The following is an 18,206-nucleotide window of genomic DNA, read 5'->3' on the forward strand; positions in this document are numbered from 1 at the left end:
CATTTGCTTTCAAACACATGCAGATACTTCACAGTAGGCTTTCTTTTTGATAGAATTGAGTAAGGTGATCTGCCATAGATTTTGTTGATCAAATATCTGTTTTGAGTATAACATGCAGTATTCACAGCTTCTTCCCAAAAACTTGTTGGCACATTGGCATCTTGCAGGATAATTCTGAAAGCTTCAACTAGAGTTCTATTTTTCCTCTCAATAACACCATTTTGTTGAGGTGTTCTTGCAGCTGAAAATTCTAGACTAATGCCTTTGTCTTTGCAGAATTCACTCAATGCTGCATTTCTGAATTCTGTGCCATTATCACTTCTCAATCTCTTTACACAATTTTGATCTTCATCCTGTTTTTCAACTTTCTTTATGTGTTCAATAATGATATGTGGAGTTTCATCCTTTGAATGCATAAATTATACCCACGTATACCTTGAGTAGTCATCCACCATCATCAGTGTATATTTCTTTCTAGAAATATATAAGACATTAACTGGTCCAAACAGGTCCATGTGAATAAGTTGCAATGGTGCACTCATGAAATTCACAGTTTTGCTCTTGTGACTGGACCTCTTCATTTTCCTTTCTAACAAGCCTCAAAAAATTCATCTTGAGCAAATTTCAGATTTGGCATGTCTCTCACTAATTCATTTTTCACCAAGGTATTAATTGCTTTGTAATTCAAGTGAGAGAGTTTCTTGTGCCACAACTTGCTTTGTTCAACAGATGCCTTGGTAAAGTAAAAAATTCTTCCGAATCTTTTGCGGATATAAAATTTAGTGTCCGGTTAGTGGTTCCGTGTTTTTGAGTTAAATAGTGTTTGGAACAATAAAATGAGGAACACAAGATATTCGGGGAAATATATATTCATATATAAATCCGCGAGGGTATTGCTACACTCCGGTATATAAATTAACTGGTTACAATCTAAGAACAACAAAGTTCCTAGCTTCTACAAAGATGAACAAATTAAATCATATACAATGATCTAACTTTTGTTTGTCTAGTATGTGCCCATAGGCACATGTTAAGCACTAAAATTTATAAAATTTGGAGTGTTTTGATTGGTGTATTTATTATAAATGTGGGAGTCCATCATTATTGAGAAGTGTTTGCCAATAAAACAAGTTAAAATTATAGAAGTTTGTGCTAAGTGCGACATAAAAACGGTACTTCAAAATTTTATTACAGAAAATTTTAGCGATGAAACAAACAAGATTACAAATTTCTATCATAGTCCATCCACTGCTTTGACTATAACACCCACTTATTATTCTAAAACCCCCCGTAGATAACAACAAAACAAGGCAAAATAGCCTTCGCATTAAAAACATGCAACTCATCAAAATTAGCATAAAGTCCGGCAGCTCCGGCGACGGAATCATAGTCCTCCGACACCCCTTCTTCACCCTTTTTTACCCTTCCAGCAATCACCCGGCACACCAACATTGCCCTTTTCTCATCTTCCGGACCTACCCCAGAATCATCATGAGCTTTTCCACTTGTTGCCGTTGTTAAAATCCCATTTGCGGCGAACTTGAAACCATTTTTGATGATACTGCAAACCCCACAATGTGGGATATTATTGCAAAGATTTGATGAGCCATTAAGGCCTAAGGAACACATGAAAGTTGTGCAGTGGAATCTGAGGAGCTCATTGCCGTCTGCGATACAACGTGGGTGTTTCTTGGGAAGCTTGGTGGCTTTGGTTTTAATGGAGTCCCTGTATTCTTCAAATTTGGAGATTGTTTTTGGGGTGTTTTGTATTTTGAGGATTCTGTCGATTTTGCATACTGGAGATTGTTGTTTTCTTAGCCAACTTGATTGAAATATGATTTCTACTATGTTCTTGCTTGTGTCTTCTGGACCCAGTTCAGACACTGTTTTATGTACAGTTATACAAGTCAGTTCATGTCAAAATAGGTATTGTTTGTCCATATGATATGTGTGGGTGCGCGCAAGTTTGACTGACTGTGTGTTTGTACAAGTACTCCGTATGCTTAAAGTGTGTGATGTTAAATTGAGAGAGTGAGATTGGGAATTGGAAACTGTGTAAATAACTATTAAGGGAAAAAGAGATGGTCAGATTGAGCATGCATTCTGCAGCTGATTATTTAAATAAACACACAAAGTACAATCATTTAAAAAAAATTATGTATGAAATTCTGAAAAATGCTTCAGAAAAAAGGTCATGGTTTGAAATTTGAGATAGTAATGGGAGTTATGTGGAAAAGTTAAACAACATAAAAGGGAAAAGATAAGGTACCTGCATGCCTAACAGTTTGATGAAGTTCCAAGTTTTCAGGTTTCATGAAAATCTCACCACATTCAGGACAAGAACAAATAGTAGCTCTAAGAGAAGGGTCTCTTGTGAAACCAAGAACTGGATCAACTACCATTCTGCACTCATAACATCCAGAAAGTTTCCTAAAAGGGATGCCTCTTAAAGGAGAAGACAGTGAAGATGATGTACTTCCATTAAACTCTTTTAATGGAGTTTTCAGGGATCTACTAGAGCTAGACCCATCCATATTCATTGCAGCTGCAGCCCTTTTTTTCATGTTTTCAGGAGAAGTTGATGATGAAGTTTCAGGCCTGTGCATCACCTTTGTGTTGCTACATAGTGATGACCCTGAACAGTTCATTTTCTTGTGTTTCTTGTTTTCTTCATTGGCTTGCTCTTGTTTTTGCTGTGGTTGTGGTTGCTGCTGTTTTGACTTTTCATTTCCTTGATTTTGTGGCTGCTTTTGTTGTTGCTGCTGCTGGGCCTGAAGGTGTTTGCAAGTGAAGAGGCTTCTAACAACTGCCCAAGAAGCTGGTTTTTCTGGCTTAGGGAGACTGGTGTTAGCTAGGTTTTGTTTGGGGATTTTGTTTTGGTTCGAGATCTTGTGGTTTTGTTTGGCAAGTTTTTTGGGTTTACTGGTTTTGGCCATTTTGGGGAGAAAGGGAATAAGTAATGGTGTTCTTTTGCTTTGGGGAAAGATGGGGGTTTTAGTACTGAAAAGCTAAAGGGGGGCAGTGGGGGACTGGGGGTGGTGGAGTAAAAGAGGGGGAGCTGGTCTCTTTATCTGTACTAATAATTTATCTGTACTAATAAACAGTGTTCTAAAACTCGGCGCTAGGCGGGGTAAAACGCCCGACTCGGACCTAGGCGGTGATTTAGGTGTTTTTTCAAAAAATCGGGTCAAAATCAGGATTAGGCGGGTTAGGCGGTCAAAAATCGGTACTAGGCGGTCTAGGTGGAAAATAATTAAAAAAATATTGTTTTTTTACGTTTTTATAATTTTAAATTATTAAATTCATAATTTCACACAATATCATGTCAATTTATATTATAAAGTATTGGTAAGAAATAACAAGTAATCAAATATATTTATTTTATCACTTAAAATAAAAAAATAACATACTATAACTAATTTAAAAGTGTGAATTAAAATATAGTTAATATTGTAAACTCTATAATTAGTACATAACGCATGTCAAATGTGTAGATATTGTTTAATACCATTCTAATTTCTTTTTTCAAACAAATATTTGACATGTTGATCATTATATAATTATAAAAATTAAAAATAATATTTATATTATTCCGATTAATGTTCCGATTAATCGGTCCGATTAATCTCCGACTTACAGATTAATCTCTCGAAGGTACCCTCACCGCCCTAACACGCCTAGCGATTTTTGGAACACGGCTAATAAGCCTGGATTTGGGTGTTTGGGTGGGTTACTTCCCATTTCTTTATTCCTCTAATTATGTCCTATTTTGTTTAGTCAATTTTTATAATTACATAGGAACTTAATTAAATTACAATTATAAGTTTTAAGATAATTAAAATATATATGTTTGATTTATTGATATCTTATTACTAACAATTACGTAGTTAATTTTGGTTATTAATTAATATTTTTATATTAAATAGCTACGTAATCACAAGATGACCGTGTTGGAATTTGGAACTTGATAACTACTTCCTCCATTTTATTCTATTTTATGGTAACTACAAAAAAACCATGAAACTTAAAGTTTATTTACCCAATTTAAAATACAGCAAATCAAATAATAATTTATTTTGAATCTAAGAAATTTTAAATTATATAATCGGGTTACGTCAAAACAAAATAGGTCTATGTTTGTTTTTCTTTTTCTTTATTTCGAGGAATTCCTCACCTTAACTATTGTTTCTGTTTTGGTTCCGGTAGAATATGGTACTGCTAGTAATATATAGATGTACATCTTTAAAAGTTAATGAAGTTTTCTATGCCTAAAAAATGAAAACGTTGTGCAAGTGACAAAAGTTCCAAATTTTATTCGCGGGTCACAGACCCGGTTATGTAGTGGTAAGTTTGCTTATCAATTTGAAAAATGCTAGAGTCATTAAATATTGTTATAAAAAAATTTCTTAAATATTTTATAAAGAATATTTTTTTAAAAATAATATGAGAACACGCGTGCATTCATATGTGATCACAAATTAATTTTCGGCACTTATCTTACCACATCATTTTGTGACTATTTTGGTACAAATTTTGGTTAGGGAGGATTATTCTATAAATTTCCCATTGATCAAGAGAAACCCCATTTAACTAATTGTTGATACAAGAATATATTCATTGTGTATCCGATGAACGGGCCTATCAGTTTGTTTTCGAATGCTTTATTTATATTGGCTTATTTGGTCTGAATAAAGACTTGATTATACCAAAGACTTTATCAGATATGATAATATTGGATCCAATCCAACAACCGACAAAATCGAGCCCAATGCTCCAGGCGGTGGAAAAATATTATTAAATCGAAAACTTAATTTTAGAAGCATCCGGATACATGAAAATTACTTGCCTCCAAAGCAATAGAGTGGGGGCTGAGCCTAATTGTAACCGAAATACAACTCTAAATCAAATAGAACTACATGGACGTGATCCCTATAAACAAGGGTGCGTAGGCACCTTGAGAGTAATTCAAAAATCATTATTGATTAACATACTCTCAAGAGCAGTCCCAAAAATCCCAAAATCCTAATTATGTTCATATATTTACATCTGTTAGGAATATGTTGTGAACTTGATGATAAGTTGAACAAAACACCTTAGTAGATTTAACTTAGTGTTTTTGTAGCTCTCGACGGATGTTCTACAATAGCTCCGACGGATGAACTTTATAGTCCCGACGGATGACCGCTGTAATATATAAGTGATGATGTCAAAGATTACTGAAGATAACAATATCATTAGTGTTCCTGATCAAAGTGTGAAGCAAAGCTAAATGAACATCTAATCTAAGGAGAAGAATGAACTGTTACTTTTCATAATCTGTAAAACTTGGGGTTAGTATTGTTAATAGGCATGAATGTGTGTTAAGAAATCTTCTCACCAATTGGGGGAGATTGTTATGCAAGACATGCTTGTATCTTAACAAGGCTAAGACAATTTGTCAACCCTAAGTAAGTTGTATTGTTATCTTAGTTTGTATTTGTACTTGTAACACTTAAAGTCTGTAAAAATGCAAAGGAGCAGACTAGGGTCTTTTTCCTGAAACAGTATCAAGCCTAAGGATTCTATCTGGAAGAAGATTAAGATGATCATGCCTCAGAAGAATTTTGAAAAAGCTTGGAGTTGAATAAATCTGTTTGGATAAAAATACTCGAAGTCAAGATCTCTACAAGTCACATATTTAGTGTTATAGAGAAGTCATTCGAGAACTCCAAATGACTTATCGAGAAGTCAGTAAAGCTACTAGAGAACTCAGAGAAATATCGACAAGTCAAGAAGACATGAAGGTTGGGGATATCGATAAGTCATTTCTTCACTAGAGAACTCAGAGTCATCGACAATTCTACATTTATTAGAGAACTCTGAGTTATCGATAAATCAAAGTCCACTAGAGAACTCAGAGATTTCGATAAGTCAAAATTCACTAGAGAACTCGAAGTTGTCGATAAGACAAAGTGAAGACATGATGCTGAGAGATCTTGACAAACTAAAGTTTCATTCGAGAACTCAGAGACCTCTATAAGTCAAATTCACTAGAGCATTAGAGATCTCGATAAGTCATTATACTTATCGAGATGTTAAGATCTCTATATGCCTAATTGGAGATCTCGAGTAAAATTCTCAAAGTACAAAATCACATACCAGTTCAATATTCAAGATTAACAATCAACAAACAATCCAAACAGCTGGATTGACAAGTCTACAAAAAGCAGATTGAAGAATGTGTAAGATCAATGGTGAAGATTAACTGACAGAGTAAGATTAAAATTATCACAGGATGCTAAAGATATGCTAAGCCAGAAATGGAAGATTTACTTTTTCTAATAAATAGAAATGACAAGTGACAGTTTAGAAAAGCTAATAGCATGTCTTATTGTACATTGTGTAAATCAGCAGTTAACTGAATTATAAAGTTAACACTGGTCCTTCAGTCAGAAGTAACAATTAAGATCAAATTTCTTGTAACACTCTCAAGGAGAAGCTAAGCTCTTTATCAACAAAGAGCCTAGAAATTTTGTAGCAAAATATTCTTAATTTTAATGTAAAATTAAGTGAGTTTTGAAGATTTGTGTTTATTTTCTTCAAGCTTAATTTCTGCATGAACATATTTTACTACAAGATTTAATTTACTTTGTTCAACCATAAACATTCAAGAAAAGCCCAAAAAATAGTAAAACACATTCATCCCCCTCTATGTGTTATTCATTTCCTAACAAGTGGTATCAGAGCAAAATCTGAAAGTAAACAGATTCAAGATCTTGAAAGAATGAATACACAGAAAATCAGTAGCATCAAAATTCCTACCTTTGACAAAGCTAACTACACTCTTCGGAAAAAGAAAATGATGTTGTTTATCAGGATGGTCAATCCACTCTACATTCAGATCCTCAAGAATAGGCCATTCACTCCTGTGGTTAGAGTTGAGGAATCTACAGATGGAGACATGGTTATCCCAGCTCATTATTCTCCAAAAGATCCTTCTGAGCATACTGAGCCTGAAAAAGAGAAAGTTTCCCTGGATAGTAGCTTGCAATTAATATTGATTGAGTCACTTGACAATGTGATATACAACAACATTGTCAACTGTGACACTGCCAAGCAAATATGGGAAAAGATTGAGATACTCTGTGAGGGAACTGAGGAAGTTAGATCAAATCAGAGAATGATATCGATTTCACAGTATGAGGGTTTCATGGCCAAGCCAAAGAAAAGTATTACTGATGTGTTTGAAAGGTTTAACAAGCTGATAAATGATTTGCATCTTCATGACAAATATTATGAAGCTGAAGAAGTGAACCTGAAGTTCTTGCTTATTCTCCTTGATCATTTGGAACAGAAAATCTTAGCAATTAGGGAAGGAAAAGACTTGAGTAGAATAACACTGGAAGTTCCGTATGGAATTCTTAAAATATATGAACTTGAAATGATTCAGAGAAAATCATTGAGATCTGTCCTAGGACATGTTGTAGATGGCTCAAGTGCTTTAATTGTCAATGAAAGCCAAACATCTACTGGTGAGCCAAAATCTCAAATTCCAGTTGCCTCAACAAGTGAGCAAAGAACAAATGATTCACAGGAACAAGTCTTTTTGGAATTGGAAAAAGATGAGTTCTACACTCTTAAAGAACTGGATGAGCTAGATCAGTCAATGGCTTATTTGGCTAGAAAATTCTCTAACATTAGCGTAAAGAAACCAAGATTTTTCAAGAGTAAAGGACAATCTTTCAACAAAGAAAGCAGCTGGAAAGAAAAAGGGAAGTACAATTCTGATAGCAAGAATGGCTACAAAACTGGATATGTTGATAAATCTAAGATAATGTGCTTCAATTGTGATGAACTAGGCCACTTTGCTACAGAATGCAGGAAACCCAAGAAGGCAAAGAAAGATAAAGCTTATCTTAAACTTGAAGCAAAGTATGAAGCTCTTCTGAAGAAACAGCAAAGCAAAGCTTATATTGTAGAAGGTAAAAGTTGGGATGACTCTGAAAATGGTGAAGATGAAGAATTTGGAAACTATGCACTCATGGCCTTGGAGCAAGGAATATCATCCTCATCTAAATCACAGGTACCAACTCTTATCGCCACTGATTTAAATGTGAATCAATATAAGGAAACTGTTGAAAAGATGTGCAAAGAGATGTTTCACATTCATACAAGCATGGTGGCCGCAAATGAAGAAGTGAGCAGATTGACAAAAATGAATGAGAAGCTTGAGAGTGAAAAACAAGGAACTAAATTGTTGATAGTGGAGATTGAAGCTTTAAGATAAGAAAATGCATATCTAAAGAACAAGCTCAAGTGTGCAAATGAAATTGAAGCAATGTTAAGGGAGAAGCTAGAAAAGAATGAAGTGAAGACGAAGTCCTTCAGGAATGCATCTGAATTGGTTGGTCAGTATCATGAGAAAAATAAACCATGTGAAAACATTACTATTGGTCTTGATTATGATGCCTTGAACAACAAGAAGAAAAACATAAGTGACAAAGAAAAAGCAACAGATAATGAAAATGTTCCAACAATGCTGAAAAAGGTTGGGTCACCTATGTTCAAGGCTTGTGAAGTAAACTTCAGTGAAGAAGAGTTGATTATCAAGCAAGAAATTACAGATGAGGATAATGAAAGGAAAAGTACAAACTCAACCCAATCTTCTAAGACTGAAGAAGATCTCATGGACAATCAAAGCACCAAGACTCCTGTCAAAGAAATCAGGATTAAAGATGCAATAAAGAAGAAGAAAAATAGAAATGGGGAAATAGGGATAAATAAAAACAATAATTTTGCTTATGTTGCAGATGCTCCTAGAAAGAAGTGTGAAAAATGCGGCTCTATAAATCATCTAACTCACCTTTGTAAAAAGTTGTTAGCAAGCCAACTGAAGGAGCATGCAAATACAATGAAGCGGATTCAAATAATCCCTACTCATTATGTGACAAGTTTGACTGCATCCCTTGCAACTTGAAAGTGATGAAGAGTTGCCACAAACTGATAGTAGACCTTAAAGAAACAAAAATTGGGTCTACATCAGATACGGAAAATGCACAACAGTCATTGAACTCTATTTTATCTAAAACTATTCATTCTACTTCTGCTAAATCAGTTAACAAGAAGAAAGTACCCAACACTGCTTGCGCTGCTAAAAACACTTAAAACTCATTGTATGCAGGACAAAGTGAAGAAAGTCATCTGGATCATAGATAGTGGATGTTCTAGGCATATGACAGGTGATAAAGCCCTGCTATCACAATTTGAGGAGAACGCTGGCCCTTTGGTGACCTTTGGAGACAACGACAAAGGATTCACAATGGGATATGGCAAGATTGCTTCTGAGAATATTGTCATTGATGATGTACCACTGGTAGCTGGTCTTGAAGTGAATCTTCTCAGTGTTAACCAATTTGTAAACAAAGGCTTTGAAGTTTTATTCAACAAAGAAGAATGCACTTTTATCAGCAAGAAAACTGGTGAAGTTGCTCTGAAAGGAGCAAGGAAAGGAAGCTTGTTTCTTGCAGATTTTGACTTAACAAATAAGGATGGTGTTTGTTGCTTCTACACCAAGGCATCAGAAGAACAAAGCAAGCTGTAACACCCCCAAATCCGGGGTCGGGGATCCGGGTTGTCACGAGTTTCATTTCCCTTAATAACACTTAATCTTAATAAACAATCAACTACTGCGTACTGTGATCCCATAATATACACACACACACACACACCACAAGTTATAGTCTCAGAGATGAATACCAAAATAACACAAGTCAGTTTATTCCACAATTATAAGTCATTATACCTCGAAAGGATTTCTGAATAAATTTATATTTCCTTGCCATTATTACAATTCATATAGATACATAAGTCTGGAGCATCAAAAGTTGAAAGCCTAGCCTATTGGTAATTCCTACCTCAGCTACTACGGCATCAACGCCTCCGGAAAACTGCGGAATGTTTCCTAACCGCTTGCGAATTGGGGGCTTGGTCCTGTTCATCTTTTCTATCTGTTGTTGTGTGATGAAAGAAGAAAGCAAGGGTGAGCAACAAGCCCACCGAAATAATATGTATAATAATTAACAATATATGAGCATTCTCATAGTACTCATGAAAGTCTTGGTCAAGAAGAAATGAACCAAGTTGATATCTTAACGCGACCAAGTCGCAAAATACTCAGTATATATATACATATATACTTTTCACAATCTTTGAAATCCTCTGACATGTATAATATACATAGAGTTCCAGTTTATAACTGTATAAAAATATCGTTGCAAGGTGATCTCATATATCTAACCTTGTCTCAACATTTTTCTGAAAAACTTTGTCATTCATAAGATAATCATTAACTAGATATAAGTTGAAAAGATGAAGTTACAATATAATCCAATATACTTATATCTTTTCTGAATACTACTTGAACTACCACTGTTGAAGTTATAATTAGTTTCAAAAGTTCATCACATAAATGAGACTACAAGATAAGATTTGAATAGATTTCATCTTTGAAATATCATTGAATGAAATGAAGTTACGAGATACTTTATTAAGTCCCTATATATATCCATATATATCTCTCTCATACTTTTCCTGAAAACCTCTATCATGTAAAGTATGAACATAGTTGTAATATCCAATGAATTTGGAAAGAAAAGAATTTTGGCATAAACCTGATATCTTGCTGATCAGGCAAAGATACCAATAAGTAACCTTTTCTACTAGTAGATGGATGAATCCCCCACCGGTCATCACCCTGGCCGCATTAGGACCTTGTGCTGGACCGCCACCCGGCCTCTTACGCGTTGATGGACTGCCACCCAGCCACTTACACTTTGATAGACCGTACCCCGGCCTTTCGCTTATGTCGACTCAATTAGATGGACTTACTTCCCGAACGTTGGGTAAGTAATCAATTCATTTATCAAAACAGCAACCTCGTTGTGAATATAAAATACATCACAGAGCCGGATCCCTCAATTTTTAAGCGAGTATTTAAATCCGCATCGAAAGGAATATCTTAAATTTGAAAACGAGTTTCAGGATCCGCTCTAACTTTTAAAATCATTTTGAAGATTCGAAAACATTTTAAAGAATGTTTGGAGTAATGCTGATTTAATGAAATAAATCAGTCCCGATATATTAGAAAATATATGAATATTATTATTTAAATAATATTCCCATATAGGATAATCTTTATAAAAATAATTGAAGTATAAGTTTTACAAATCATACTTGAAATGAATAATAAATAACCAAAGATATACTTATACGAAAGTACGATCTTTATTTGAATAATAAAAAATAAGTTTGATTATCGAAACATTATTCTTTAATAAAAATAAAGAATATTATTTAATAAAATTAGCGGAGTCATAAGTCCTCGAATGAATATTCAATATAATTTTCATTAAATAAAATGAGCGGAGTCATAAGTCCTCGAATGAATATTCAAAATAATATTCAATAAATAAAATAAAATTATCGAATAAACCTTATTCGATTAATAGTTTTGAAAACTATATATATATAATATACTCGGGAACATCGCCTCCTGGTTTAGAAAAATTATCACCTTTGGGTCCCCTATACTAAGGGTATACGCAACTACTGCTTATCTCTAGCATAGGTATTATGCAACTTATAAGCATATGAATCAACAATTAGATATCAAGATTACGAAACAGACATGCATATATACCATATCAGAATGCTCCAATATATCGCAAAATTTGCTAATAACAATCATGCATTTATCACAAGATAATGAATATACATATATTTACATCACAACAACAGTATAACGGGTAGAAAACTTGTCTGAGCGACTGAGATTGGTAAAAGGCCTGGGACGAGTCTGATAACCTATAAAAAACATATAAGTTGGAATTAAGCCAAAGTCGCTTAAGAAACTAGGCTTTAACCAATTAGACTCTAACGTTCGCTTTTGCGCTTAACGATTCACTTAAGTCGCTCGAGTACCCTCGGCTCCATCATTTTTAATAAATTAACCATTAAGAATTTTAAGGCGATTCTTTCGCGAGTACTCTACCAACTGCCTAATCCACTTTAAATAATTGTTTTATACTCCAAATAGTCATTTAAGCATCTTAACCAAGGTTTCAAAGTAAGGCGAGGGGAAATGGTTCGTTCGCGAAACACCGTTACTTAAAACGATCATTTCTCCTAAACCGTACATCGGATTCAAGTGAACCACATATCAAAACGAAGCTCGTGACATGAACTATCTAATTATGGCAATGGTCAAAACCTAACAGTGAGTTCACGGGTCCTGAAGTTAAGAACAAAAACAGTCTAAGGTAAATTGGGCATTACGACGGCTATGTTTACGCGATTACCAAATTTGTACCACTCCAAATCAATCCACAATCAACCCACAATCATTACTACAACCAAAATCCATCCATACTTTACTACAACAGCCCTAACATATCAAGATTTCCAATTTATACTACCCTCAAACATGAACTAAAAGCTATACTAAGTTCATTAACCAATAATCAAGATTTATAACTTCAAACTCATTACAAATCCAGCCACACTCTAAGTATACAAGAATCATGCTTCTCATGAACCATGCCAAACATAAAAACTCTAAATATTCAAAAGTAGGGCTAGGGTATGAGATTATACCTTCCTTGGTGAGTAGAAGTAACTAAGGAGCTTGAAATAACCCTTGAAAATCCTTAATAAAGCTTTATCTAAAGAAAACACAAGAACAAAATTTTCAAGATCTTGAAAATACTATTCACCCTCTTCTTCCATGAATTATTGGAAGAGATTGTAAAGGAAATGGAAGCTTAGATTCATAGGATAGCTATATCTATGTACAAGGAACCTTGGATAATTACCTCACAATTTAACAATTCTTGGAACTTAAATTTGGATTTTCTTTTCTTTGAAGAAATGGAGAAGCCGAGAGCTTCTTGCTTGAATAATGAAAAGTCAACTTGTGTTTTTCTGTTATGATTTGTTTTGGCTTGGTTGCTTCCTTTTGTTGTTAATTAGATTGTTACCATGGTAAAAATTGTGTGGCTCACAATCAACCAACCAATCCTTCCCACTTTGTCATGCTTATGTCATCTGCTTATGTCATCTTGTTACACTTGTCTTCCTCTTGTTGGTGTGATGACATCATCATCAACTAACCTCTTTGATTAACTCCTAATTACTTGGCTAATGATCGCTGATCTATTATACGGTTCACTTAACTTTCGTTCTCGTTTATTGTTTGAGGGATCATACCCGAGATCTTATTACATGGGTTTCCCCTAAACCTTTCTCAATATTTTATATTCCTTTTATGATCCTCTCTTATGATCCTTGAATTTAAATCCTTTTAATCATGTTACCTTATACTCAATTCTTTATGTATCTGGTGGGTTTTCGGGAAAAAATCAAAGTGTTCGAATTTGGATTCTGACGATCTTTACATACACTTATATACCGTATAGAGTACTAATAAGATCTCAGAATATCAATAAAAGAACCCCTACATAGTGTGACATGAAAAGTTTTCTTATTCAGCATAATCAGCAAAATCACTATTCATAAGGGTTACAAAAAGTCCAAAATTTTTGAGGTTATTACAGTCTCCCCTCCTTAAAAGGATTCCGTCCCGGAATCAGATAGAAAATGAATAGGGATACTCTCTTAGCATTGCACTTTCTAACTATCCAGTAAATTTTCCCACATTGTGGTTCCACCACCAAACTTTGACTAGTTTGGTAACCCTTCTCTTAACCACTTGTTCCTTTTCGATCTATAACCTTTCCTGGTTGCATGTCTATGCGCTCATATGCCCCTATTTGTCTAACATCTGAATTACACTTCCTTAACATTGATACGTGGAACACGTTATGAACTTGCTACATGTTCGGGGGTAGGGCTAGCTCATATGATAACTTCCCAACACGTCTTAATATATCCAAGGGTCCAATAATTCGTGGGCTTAGCTTTCCTTTCTTTCCGAACCTCATCCATCATTTCCAAGGGAATACCTTTAACAACACTAGGTCCCCTACTTCCTATTCTTTGTCCTTTCGTGTCAAATCAACATACTTCTTATGTCCATCTTCGGCTACTACCATCCGTCCTCTGATTAGATCTATTATATCCCTGGTCCCTTGGACTACTGAGGGTCCGAGCATCTTGCGCTCTACAACTTCATCCTAACATAAGGGAGATTGACATTGTCTTCCCTCAAGGATCTCATAAGGTGACATCTCGATAATGACATATAATCTATTGTCGTAAGAAAACTCGATCCGTGATAAATGATCATTCCTAATTCTTTCAAGTCTATTACACAGACTCTCATAATAGCTTCTAGCACTATAGCTTTTGCTTCTCAATACTCCTTTTCTTGTTCGTAGTCATTACTATCTTCCATACATAATATTATACTGGTTACACTTTTGCTCGTTAGTATTCTATAACCTTTTAATAACCGCGTCAACCTTAGTATCATGAACGCATTAGATTCAGAATACCACCGCACTGTTACTACTTCCTTTAGCTGCTTCCATCTTCGAAAGCTTGATCTATTGTATAGAAGTAAAAGATTTTATTGAGAGATCACTATGATCATGAACAGTTGTTCTATTTCATAGTTAGTACAGAAGGTGGCCAGCCTTTAGTACTTGACAAGCAATTAAACAACACGTGGTATCCTACTAGGCTTCTATCACACAGATAGATAGTCATTCGTCAATACCTCGCCTTCTGGAATGGTTGTTCTTCTCAGCTTATACAAAATGAAAAGGAGAGAAAAGAACGAATTGAAGAGAATTGTATATGAAGAAAATACTGCCACAAATATCTGGCTTGGAATCTACCTCTGAACTATAGAGGTTTGTCATAGGAGAACAAAACAAATGTGTATATATATCAACATCAAGTATTATAGCATCGCATTTCACGTGCCAGAATATTTACTATTCCGTCCATCATTCCATAGATCCATGCTCTTGCTCGAGCTCATAAACACTCACTTTTGAAACTCCCTCGAAATCGAAACTCGAATAAGGGATTTCACTCTAGACATCATTGTTACTAGAATTATATACTTGCACTGCAACCTTCCTTGTATAGTAATACGACTCTTTATTCATAAGACGGAATAAATATATAATATGTAAATACGCCACTAGGTAGTCTATCAATGATAACTTATATATCAACACAACCCCATTAGGGGTACTCAATCTCAACTTCCATTCCAATACAACTCTCACGGCTGTAATCGGCTCATTACTCGCAGAATCATTGTTGCATTACTATGGTCCACCACTGACCTACTGTAGTCATTCATTTTCTATGAAATCTTAATAGCTAACCATACGGAGTCCATACATGTCGTATCAAATTCTTCCAAGGAGGCAACATAATCACCATTCCATGGTTCATAAAGAACACTCCTGAACTTGGCGTACATATGATATGAAGCAGATAAAATTGCAGAAGAGTTTCAATAAAAGCAACGATAGCAGGTTAATACCATTATTAACCATATGTTTTTATTAGGAGACATGAAGCTCAAAGGTTCAGTTAGTCCTTTCGTAACATGGTCCTGGCTTATCTCAAGATATGACCTTATAAGATAGATAGCTCGCTCACGGCGATTTCATAAATTAAATCTTTACCAAACTACTATCACGGTTGAGTATCGTACAATCATCAGAAGGAATGTCAATCTTTCAAACCATAATACAATCTTCACGGCTTTAACCATTATCACTGTATTCCTCTGGCATGAGCGCCGATAATTGTCTTCTTATACTTAAAGTATCGGCCACCTCTTTGGCCTTTGCTGATAGTAATATTTCCTTACAATCAATGTCATTTTAACCACCTTCACTAAATTTTCTACCTCATTTCAAATCACTGCTTATGTGAAAATGATTTTCTTAAGTCCTTGTGATAAAAAAAATCACCATTTTTCCATAAGTCACTGCCTTAGTCTTTAAATATAAACATTATCATGGCTAACTCTCGATCGTACTTAGGACGTCTTCTATCTTGGACCCTTCTTGCTTTAACAATTCTGACCTTCATTGGTTCAATCTATACTTCTTATGGTTTAACACGTGCCCACCTGGCATTATTATAATTACGCCATTTTTCCTTTATCAAATTTCTATTCTTGAGAACTTCGAATATTACATTTCTCCTTATAAAACCTCTAAGGTTATCCTTAAATCGTTCCTCTTGTATTCCCTAGATACAGGGCATATCAATATATCATTTACTAATACTAGAACCATTGTTTATACACTTCTGAAAAATTTCTCCACTGATCCTTAAAGGTTGTTGTTACCTTAATCCTTTCCAATTCATACTGTCAAAACTTATACTATCCCTATTAAGGGTTAAATGCCAACCTTTATGCATTCCCCTAGGATTCATTTTAAGTTACCAATGTTCTATCCTTAATTCCACCTTTAAAAAGGTACATGCATCCTTCAATGGATAAATCAAGTCATATATCCCTGATAAGGGTGTCTTATTCAATCATTCCCAACTCGATAGTATATGCCTAATTTCACAATAACATCTGTATTCCAAATGAGGTCAATCAATATAGCCTCCAAATAATAACAACGGTTATCCGTTTTTCTTGCCTAATTTGGTAACGATAACAAGGATGTTCTGGAAGATATTGGTCGTGTTCAACATGAACTTCTTCTTAATAATTCCTCATTTACTTTTGTTGTTTATCTCAATAGTCATCTCAATGTTGGGATGTCTTTCATACATGGCGTCTCCCTTTCTGGGTATCATGCCACCGGTCTTACACTTCACATTCTTGAAGGTTACTTCCTTCATCCAATTTTCCTAATTTCTTACTTTCTTGTCTCCTCAGTCTATTCGTGTCTCATTATTTATCCTTCGAACTATCTCAAGGTTTCCTCAAATCCTCCCAACTTACAGGGGATAAAATATATGTATCTCTTATGCCTTCAACCATCAACTTTAACTCATAGTGAATCACCCTCATCCTAACGATTACATACTTTTCTATTTCTATTACTACGAGTCTTTAGGGTTTCCTCATACCCAAATCCCTTATCATTCCTCAAATTGTATTGCCTTTTTATTTCTTTCCACTTCAGTTTCTCTTTATTTTCCTTTCTCTTACAATAATTTCATGAACCCACTAATCATTGACTCCAAACAGCACGTCGTTCTGGGACTCTTGTCCTCAGAACGAATCTTTACAACTTTTACAACTTAGATTCATAATTCATCATACTCGTCCGCCTTTGTTCTGGCTCTAAAGCTTTTACACTATCTTTCTATCTTCCTTAGCCTTCCACCAGCGGGTGGCCTCTCTCTTAGGAAGGTAAGTGACAAAACAGTCTTTTGTGCTTCATCAATCATTTAGAATATAAAACCATTCCTCTATTTCCTTTAGCCAGGCTCTTGCCTCGATTGGGTCAACTTGTTCCTTGGAACTCTGAGAGCTTAGCGACTTAAAGGTCTTGAAAGAATTTCCCACTACATTGTTTCCTCAGGGTGGTGTTTGGGGGGGTTAAAATTCTAAGTTATGTTTTGACAGGTCCATGAATTTTCGTATAGAAGTACCGTCTTGGTGCTCCCTTCCTTGCTCGACTTATGTTTTCTCAGTCTAAAATATTTCTTCCTACTCCTCATAATCGGGGTCATCCTATATTTAAAATCCTCATTTTTCACTTCATTATGTTCTGGGTCCCTTTTATCTTAATTGTGACCTCCCTGATTATCACATTCAGGGTTTGCCCCAAATCTTACTCTTCGTGGGGGCATAATACTTGAGATTTTTTTTTTGAGAATCTCTTGATATTGGTCTTACTTACTTTGCTTAAGTCTTTCCCTCGTTCAGTCCTTACATGATCGTAAATTATGAATTCTCAAGTTCTATAAACTTCATGACACTCTTAAGTGTTAATAGTGCAATTAACAATATGAACTTATCACAAACAAACTGATCTGAACTGAAAGGAACGAATATATACATAACCATTTGTTCGAGGGTACAACAACTGAACACATGAAAGAGAATTACATCATTTGGCCTGATCGCTTATATCCCAAAAGTACTACCACAGATAATCATCTAGTCATTAAAAACTAATCATTCATAACTTAGGCTAATCCTCCAAAAGTGGTGCTGCTTGTAATTCTTGTCTGATTGCTCAGACTTTGCACACTATTATGGATCAAGAAAT

At 34.9% G+C, this 18,206-nt stretch overlaps 1 protein-coding gene across 1 annotated transcript; it reads right to left on the reverse strand.

Moving 5' to 3' along the window:
• Positions 1-1,164: 1,164 nt before the first annotated feature.
• LOC141720336 (uncharacterized) lies at positions 1,165-3,024 on the reverse strand. The gene is made up of 2 exons (XM_074522695.1): positions 2,270-3,024; positions 1,165-1,883 (listed from the first exon to the last, which is right to left on the reverse strand). The coding sequence occupies exons 1-2, from the start codon at positions 2,934-2,936 to the stop codon at positions 1,279-1,281; spliced, it is 1,272 nt and encodes a 423-aa protein (XP_074378796.1). The 5' UTR covers positions 2,937-3,024; the 3' UTR covers positions 1,165-1,278.
• Between the last annotated feature and the right edge of the window lie 15,182 nt (positions 3,025-18,206).

This window comes from Apium graveolens, chromosome 4, assembly GCF_009905375.1.
Source record: "Apium graveolens cultivar Ventura chromosome 4, ASM990537v1, whole genome shotgun sequence".
Classification (NCBI taxonomy): domain Eukaryota; kingdom Viridiplantae; phylum Streptophyta; class Magnoliopsida; order Apiales; family Apiaceae; genus Apium; species Apium graveolens.

Coding starts and splice junctions, on each gene's coding strand:
- LOC141720336 (XM_074522695.1), bottom strand. CDS start 2,936: ATGGCCAAAACCAGTAAACCCAAAAAACTTGCCAAACAAAACCACAAG. Junction 1,884..2,269: donor TCAAACTGTTAGGCATGCAG/GTACCTTATCTT, acceptor TACATAAAACAG/TGTCTGAACTGGGTCCAGAA.